The 8,936-nt window shown below is 39.7% G+C and overlaps 1 protein-coding gene across 1 annotated transcript in view; it reads left to right on the top strand.

Annotated features, from left to right (window-relative positions):
• Positions 1 to 8,936, top strand: part of JMJD1C (jumonji domain containing 1C) — a 142,607-nt gene that overhangs the window by 85,396 nt on the left and 48,275 nt on the right. Inside the window, exons 3-6 of the mRNA XM_015413863.1 lie at positions 342 to 447; positions 7,492 to 7,616; positions 8,460 to 8,603; positions 8,692 to 8,878. Of these exons, the coding sequence (XP_015269349.1) occupies positions 441 to 447; positions 7,492 to 7,616; positions 8,460 to 8,603; positions 8,692 to 8,878 (463 nt within the window). The 5' untranslated portion in view covers positions 342 to 440. The remainder of the gene's footprint in view (positions 1 to 341; positions 448 to 7,491; positions 7,617 to 8,459; positions 8,604 to 8,691; positions 8,879 to 8,936) is intronic.

Here is an 8,936-nt window from a genome sequence, read left to right as displayed (position 1 = left end):
GCCCCTCATGGGGCTCGGCAGTGGAGCTGCAAGGCCGGCACCGGCGGCCGGGACCGTTGGGGGCGGGGTGTGTGGCCTTATGACACATTTCCGGTGATGTCAGGAGGTGTGACCTTATGACACACTTCCGGTGATGTCAGGGGGTGTGGCATATGCTAATGAGTTATGCTAATGAGTTCCCCTAGCTCTTTTTCTATGAAATGACCCCTGGGGATAGCTTTGATATGTCACTTATTTGACATTATGTATAAGTGCACTGTTTTTACCAGATTATTAGATTTAGAACTTCATAAAATGTTGAATATGTATAACATAAGACTTTTTCTTAATTTCTCCTTTAGGACGACGTAGACAGTTTAAACCCAGTTCTCAGGGACAACCCACAGCTTCAGGAGGAAGTAAAAATCTGGGTAAAGGAACAGAAGGTGCAAGAGATTTTTATGCAAGGTAATTTTGAGAAAGATTCATGTCTTTTAACTAAATGGGTCCCTTGACATTTTTACACAGAAACGTAATTGGATGAAAAATAATGTTTATAAATAGGATTCTGAATTTGTTCTAAATTTACTTCATAGAACCATCTTCATGGTTCTGAATCTGTGGTTTAGTATGTGGTGAATAGATTAATGGTTCACCAGTGGTACTGGTTGTGATTTATTCTGATGTTAAAAGAGGATTGTTTCAATATTAAAATGTAATCACATAGTTCAAGTAACGGGGACATGATCCACTCAATTGCTTTTGCTTCTTTGGAATTGCTGGTGTAAGCCAAATGGGCCATTGCCTGGCAGTGGAGTTTTCCTATTAAGCTATTCTTTCTCATCTTTAACCAAAAACTCAAAATGGAGTTGCTTTGGTTTTTGTACCACACTGGTTATGTATTAAATGTAAAACTGTTATGTAAATTGTTATATGTTATTATATATTGTAAGAAATAAGTGCACATTATCCATGGTTACAAAAGGGTATGTAACATCTGGTCCCTTTCTGGAACCCCTTGTATATAACACCTGCAACGGCACCTCTGTGTAATGCTCTGAAATTATCTGTATTTTGCTGCCTCTTTAACTTCCATAGTGTTTACTAATGACTTTCTTTGTCACCAAAGGCTCTGGGCTTAGACCTCTTAGTTTAACATAAAGAACAGGATGGCTTAGTTATATTTGGTAGAATAACAGAACAGTCGACTTGTGGGGGTAGCTGTGAAGCAAAAGGGGATCCTTTACTCTAAATCAGAGGTGTCAAACTCATTTGTTATGAGGGCTGGATCTGACATAAATGTCTCCGTCTGTCTGGGCCATGTGTGCCAAAAAAAGTGATGCCAGGTACTGGAGATAGAAACTGTATAAAGGACAGCAGCTGGTAAGCTCCGAGTTGGTGTGTCCTCACCGCAAGGCTCCCTGGGGTAGGATGGGTGTGCAGAGGAAAACCAACGGAGGTGGACCAGAAAGGCAGCAGTGCTATGCTGGGCAGATGCTCCCATGATGCTTGACTGCTGCAGGTGAGATTGCTCTGCTGTGCTAAAGCCATAATGGAATGGCTCTGCCCACTCTCCCCCCAAGCACTCCCTCCCTTGCATCAGTTTCTTGCAAGCCGCATAAGAGCCCTGGATGGGCTGCATCTTGCCCCTGGGCCTTATGTTTGACACCCCTGCTCAAAATAGAACAGCTGTTTTTACTTAAATGGAATATAGTTTATTAAGAACTATAAAAGCTTAATGGTTCCAGTGTTGGTCAAAGGTGTATTGTTCCTTTATAGTTCTAGCTTCTTGGTTACAAGATATGTGCAGCTTGTCTTCTTTCTGTTTTCAAGTTCCCTAAATAGACCTAGTCTCAAAGAAGATTTATTTTCCTTACTTGCCACTTAGGATAATAACTTCCACAGAAAGCACACAGACTTCACTCAGTCCACAGCACCTCATTCAGTCTCTCCTCTCCTCTCTCTCACAAACCCTCTGAACAAGCCCAGTCAACTGTACCCACCAGGGCACAGCTAGCATCCAGTCATAACACACTTCACTCACCCATCCAGCACTCCTCTTTCTTACCTTAGAGGCCTGCATTTTAAATCACAGCAAACTTATGTACAAAATCCTACACTAAACCACAGAAATAAAACATTCAGAATATTTACATAGCAAAACATTACAGGGTGTCTGCTAGAATATTCTAAAAAAAATTGAAATGCCTTTACCCTGCATCTGATTTCTACAATCGACATTGCACCGGCACTGATATTGGCAATGCTTTTTTCTTACTTGCTAATGCCATAACCTATATTACATTTTCTGATATATTTTCGGTGTAGATCACATTGAAATAATAGTGACGACTTGATTTTTAGTAAGTGAAAGTTTTTAAATAATAAGTTAAAATTTCTAGCCCTCTGTTTTTATCATCTTCTGTCTACCCAGCACTGGGGTAAATAGAAATTCTGCGTTTTACCTTTTTCCTTGGTCCATGCTGCAGAACCACTATTTAGATACTTGCAACAAACATTTGTAGCTACTATATATTATTTTCTAGTTCCACATTACATCTTTGTTTGTAACATTGGTGGGGATTGCCAGTGTGGTATAGTGGTTAGAGTGTCGGACTAGGATCTGGGAGACCCAGATTTGAATTCCTGCTCTTCCATGGAAACTTGCTGGGTGACTTTGGGCCAGTCACACATTGTAAGCCTGACCTACCTTGCAGGGTTATTGTGAAGATAAAATAGGGGAGAGAAGAATGATATAAGCTGTTTTGGGTCCCTGTCAGGGAGAAGGGTGAGTTATAAATAAAGTAAATAAATAATTGTTGTAATTACATAGTCATACACATGGTGTTCAAAGTACTCTACAGATTCTTACAAACTTTGAACCAGTCTTAATTGTTCCTGGTTCACAGAATGGGAACCTGGCCCTGTGAAATAGTGTTTGATTATATCAGAAAGCACCCTTCCAGATGTGAAAGGCATATTCCAACCACAGAAGACCTGTTTTACATATTGCGCTAGACTGTTGCATAAGAAAAGTGACTCTGAATTGAAAGATGTCTTTCCGCTTGCACAAGACATTGTATCATAGCTTGCACAATCTGCTGCAAAGGCAGAAGTATGACAGTTAGAATAAATCCTGCCTAATATAGCACTGTTTATTCAGGTGTTTCCAGAACAGCAGGGCTATCCTGCTCAGTTCTTTTGAGTCAACCCAGTTGATCCAATATGGTGATATCTGAGATTAAATATGGACCCATGTTCATTACATTGGTCCTTAAACTGCATAGTCTTCTAAGCAGTTTTTCATAATATGGTTTCTGAATAGTCTGTAAGTGGTATCTGCTGTGATTCAGGGATGCAAGGTCCTTTGAAGCGCATTGGGTAGTTCCTGGGATCCTGACGGTGGTTTATTTTCCCAGGGTAGGGGAGCCATAGAATTCACAGAGGTTAGAGAAAGCAGAGATGGATTTCCACAGAGGGATGGCAAGATGGATGGCTGTTGCAAAACATAATCTGGGTATTGAGATGTGTGGGATGTGAGCCCTGGGGTGATTGGGGGATAGGGCTTCACCTTTCCACGTGGGGCAAGTTTCCTAAAACTGGATTGGGAGAGGGTTCCTGCCAGTGAAGTCAGAAAGGGTTGAGAAAAGACCAGTAATATCCATTGGTCTTGGTCCAAATGCTTGGTCCAAATGCTAGGAGGTGGATTCCCCTGTGGGGAGCAGGAGGGGGTCTGGTTGTGCATTTGTTTCACAGATATCTAGGCAGGGATGTCAGAGGGAACTGCCTGTATTGTTAAGTTTAGCTTAGTATTATGTTTTCTGTTCTTTTCATTAGATCTGTAACCAGTAGGCATGATAGCTATTTTCCATGTTTGTGCTCTAGCTTAATGTGTAACAATAAAGTCTTTTCCTGTTTAAGAAAGCAGACTGTGATTCAGCTCCTCCTCACCTGACCTTAGATCTCTCTCTAATGCTTGAACACATTTACACATAAACACAGCTAAAGTAATTGGGAAACTCTGCTCTTTGTACTTGCCCAAAGGCAGCCTTTACTAGTGTTCCCCAAGCCATTGGTGATTTGGGAGGCTGGGTTCTTAACTTGGGGTGGTGGCACAGTGAAAAGGACTGCACTTTACATGACGTGAACATGCAACACACATGTAAATACTTACACAGACCCAGGGCAGGTTTATGACAGTATCAACTTTTCAAAGCAGTTGTTAAGCCAGGAGTCCGTTTAATTACGTATATCCTCATTTCGCTGTCTTACCATTCTGCTGGCAATGCTAGCTTTCATCTCCTCCACCTCTCTGTAATCTTTCTCGTGTGATGGCACCTTGATTCTGATCTCCAGATTCACTGTTACCATTTTGGTGCACGGTGGTACACTTGATGTTAGCCAAAAGGCTGAGAATCAACGGTGCACTGCATTAACAGCAAAATAAATAAATAAAATAGATGTTGGGGTTTTATTTAAAAATCATCTATTGGCTAATGATTGTTGGGTTGACATTGACTATCTTTATCATTTCATTTTAATTAATCGTATACAATTATAAAATAGTATTGTTGCAGGCAGCTGGAGCTACTGATTTGTGTGGTTGTACTCTTTTTCCCCTGCCCCATCCCCTGGTGCTGCTTCTGATTTACACTAGTAATGTTTAGTAAAAGGTAGTCATAATTAAAACATGGTTTATGTATGTTCATTGTACTGGCATTGCCACCGTATAAGCATGCTTGTAAAATAAACTTCAGTTTCTAGAAAAATCCTATCTAGAAGTACTCATAGAGTACTCTCTAGAACAGAATAGTACTATGTCATCTGTTTGTGTCTGTAAAATGCCATCAAATCACAACCGACTTATGGTGACCACAGCAATGGGCTTTCAAGGCAAGTGATAAGCATAGGTGGTTTGCCCTTGCCTTCCTCTCCAAAGTCTTCCTTGGTGGTTTCCCGTTCAAGTACTAGCTCTGCTTAGCTTCCAAGATCTGATAAGTTTAGGCTGTAACATGCCGCCTTCCCTCCTGTCTCATCTGTTTAGGAGGGTAGGTAATAATACACAGATCAGAGAGGTTTGTCAAGACATACGGTACTAGAACATTAAACGCAGTTAACTCTCTTAAGTACAGTTTTTGATACACCCAGATTATTTTTACCTTAAGTGCATATGTGGTCACATTGATGCAATTTTCAGATGAACAGAAGGGCACACAAAGAAGGTCATAGGGGCAAATTAAAATAATTAATTCTCAACTGAGCCATAGAATGTGGATCAAAAAATCCACATGACGGGGCCAGTAGTATTTCTCCACAAGCCTGGAGGAAGCCCAAAGTTTGCAGAAAAATATGAAAAGTAAAAATTAAAAATTGAGATAAGAAAAACATAAAAGTCAGAGAAGCAGTGTCATCTCCTTTAAGAAAAGCATGTCCCTGCGACCTCACAACACTTGCTATGAGGTCTTGGTGGACTTTTGTGCTTGATAGGCAACCTGAAGCCAGCATTGCTGAGTATCCAACCCTTCAGTTGGGGCCAAACTACATCTACCACATGATTGCCACAGGGACTAGCAGCAAGATGCCAGTGGTGTGGGAACTCAATTTAGAAGTGCCACAAGGATCAAATTCAGATAGGGACCATGGCTTGGGGGAGGAAGGGCTCCTGCCTTCACCTTGTGCCATTTTCTTAACCTGAAACTACCAAGGGGGGCATTTGCCCCATTTGAGGGCTGCATGTGCAAGCATTCATTGCATTTTCAGATCCCCCAAAGCAACTAACACTTCCTCAGGGAGCTTGTCCTCTTCCCACACTGCAGTCCCAATCCAAATCAGGGAACTCACAGCTGTTGTATGGCAGAAGTTCCTGTGGTAATCACATGATACATGTAGTTTGGACTTTACTGTGGGGGGAGCTAAAAAGGTAAAAAGTAGGAGGAAGGGAAGGTAAAACTGGAGGGGGGAGAAGCAAAAAAAATTAAAAGACAAGCTGAGATGGGGGAGAGGAACGGAGGAAGGGAGGGGAAGGAGAGGGCACAGGTTTCCAGGGGGAGAAGCAGGAAAAATGGGCAGGTAAATGGGTGAGAAGGAGGGCTGCAGGCACTGCCAAGGCATGGCAAACAGGAAAAGCTTAACAGAGAGGGGGACTGAGGAAATAAGATTCACCTCCACGAGTTATCCTTGTTCTCCCAGTTATATTAGAAAAGAGATAAATTTGTTTAGCCAAGTTGAGTGACAAGGTGAGAAGAAGAGCAGATAAAAATAAAATTGCTAGAGAAAGGAGAATCCTGCATGGGAGAAAGTAATTTTAATTGATTTGACAGTGAATCTGAGCCAGACATTCCTATATTGTCCAAAGCATGATTTTGGGTTTTAACCTTATTCTCAGATCCTAATTTGACTGAAGCTATTAAGGTTCATTCCTGCCAGTCTAGCAGTTCAAGAGCAAGAAATTGCAAGTAGATAAATAGGTACCGCTTTGGTGGGAAGGTAACAGCATTCCGTGTGCCTCGGTGTCTAGTCATGCTGGCCACATGACCACGGAAATGTCTTTAAACAGCACTGGCTCTTTGCCTTGGAAATGGAGATGAGCGCCACATCCCTAGAGTCGGATTTGACTGGCTTTCGAGCAAGGGAAACCTTTACCTTTTCCTATTAAGGTTCATATTCTTGCAAAAGATGTAGTAATGCTAACAGGTGAAGCATTGAAACTGAGAATATGAAGAATAACTTGGGAAGGAGCAGCTTACACAGGCAAGTAATCCATAGGGGTTTTCATGGACGTCAAAAATGATGATAGAACATAGCTGCAATTTCTGATTAAATTATGGTTTAATTGCATGTATTTATTTCTACACTAAATTAATATTGTTTCTCCCCTGTTGTATACATAGGATTTAAGATAAAAGTTGTTTAATTTTTGGTTAATAGGCAATTTGTAACATATACGTCATATGTTTAATTTCATAACTGCATATTTTCTAGTATCATAGTAGCTGCAAGAAGGAAAAAATAGGCTGCTCAGCCACCTTGCCTAAACGACTGCAGAGGATTCAAACCTGTGGTCATTTTTGGGAATGTCTTGGCAGCAGTGGAACCCAGCATTTCAAGAAGGAATTGTTTCCACAGAAAAAGAATCTGGTCATGCAAACAGCTGCTGTATGACTTCTTTCTGTACAAGGAATTAGGCTTTTGCTTTTTCGGTTTAGCATTTTATAGTTAATATTTTGAAAATTTTCACCAATCTTTGCTATCACAGATTGCTCAGTTAAAAAATATGTCCTGAAAGCCCAGGCTTTTAAGTAATTTAGAGTCTATCAAATATTACATTTGCATTCTTTAAAAATCCTTTGTGAATACAAAGCAAAATGTCTGGTAGCTCTAAAACCATGTGAGATGTTTAGTTTTTGTTATTTATGCATGCAGCTTGTGATTCAGTGTGCTTCTAAAACTAGATTTGAGAACTGAACGTTTTAAATCTCAAAATCTTCTTTTTAAAAATTATTTTCTTTTAAGGTCCATATTCCTTAAACGGCTATAGAGTGAGAGTATACAGACAGGACTCCGCCACCCAGTGGTTCACTGGTATAATTACTCACCATGATCTCTTCACTCGTACTATGATAGTTATGAATGATCAGGTAACCATTTTTTCTGTTACTGAAAATAATGATAGGTATTTGTATGTTAGGGTTTTTGTCATCATGTTCACTTTATTATCCTAAAATCAAATCACATATATTTACTTTTTTTTTTTAAGTATTGATCCAAGCGTAAATTTAATAATCTGGAATCTTCAGGGCTAAATTAGTGGTGGAGAATGTGCTCTTGTGCTAGTTCCCTGTTTGAAGAACTTAAATCCTCTTATTTGGTCATTACCCAACCAATAAAATAATTACAATCAAATTAAAGGTGTTCTGTCTAAAGGAGTAGTGCTTTATATTTTTTTTTAAAAAAATGTGTCATGAATTACTGAGGTGTAACACCCAGTGATTACTTTAAGTGGCTATAAATTCTTACTTTGAACAAAAGGAACTTTAATACTTAGATCAGCAGTCCTAAGTATTCTCATGGTATAAGTGGAGGAATCCCAGAAAACGTTCAGACTGCTTGCTCAGTATTAATTTTAAAAAATCTGTTTTCTTTAGGTGACACCCCCTCCCATCTATTGTTGGGGTTACAATAAGGTCTACGGTTTAAGAAATAATATGTAAGGTTTTTCAGTGTGATTTTCTTTTGGAGATTACAAAAGAACTACTAATGGTTTTCTGGTAATTATTGAATATACTTGCTTGAAAAGGAAGGGATGCCTTTTATATAATCCTTAAAAAAATTGTGTGTTGATTCTGTTACAACAGGCTGTGTCAAACTGTCCTTTATGCAATCTTTCAAGCTAGACCATCAGTTTTTATTTGCACTTGGCATTCATATGGAAAATATAGAACTAAAATTGATTAAATATTTCTGTTTTCCTGATAAACCAGGTTTTAGAACCACAAAATGTTGATCCTTCTATGGTTCAGATGACCTTTCTAGATGATGTCGTTCACTCTTTGCTGAAAGGTGAAAATATTGGTATTACATCGCGGCGCAGGTCTCGTTCCAACCAGAACAGCAACACCGCCCACGTAGATATATTTTAAAATTATATTCCTTTTAATTCTGTTCATCCAAATTCATTTGGATAGAGAGAAATGAATTCCTGTTTTCATTTAGGGGCACTATACCCGGGCTCAAGCAAATAGTCCCCGGCCAGCAATGAATTCTCAGAGTGCAGCACCAAAACAAAATTCACACCAGCAGCAACGGAATACTCGTCCAAATAAAAGGAAAGGTTCTGACAGCAGTGTGCCCGATGAAGAGAAGATTAAAGAAGAAAAATGTGACTATCTAGGTCAAGGAGGTAAAGAGATTGTTCCAAGGGTCAGAGAAGTATTTTTAATGTAATACTGTATTGAACT

Source organism: Gekko japonicus, unplaced genomic scaffold (genome assembly GCF_001447785.1).
Source record: "Gekko japonicus isolate JY-2015 unplaced genomic scaffold, Gekko_japonicus_V1.1 scaffold1183, whole genome shotgun sequence".
Lineage (NCBI taxonomy): Eukaryota > Metazoa > Chordata > Lepidosauria > Squamata > Gekkonidae > Gekko > Gekko japonicus.
The sequence above is the reverse complement of the archived record's forward strand: the minus strand, read 5'-3'. Positions and strand labels throughout refer to the sequence as shown.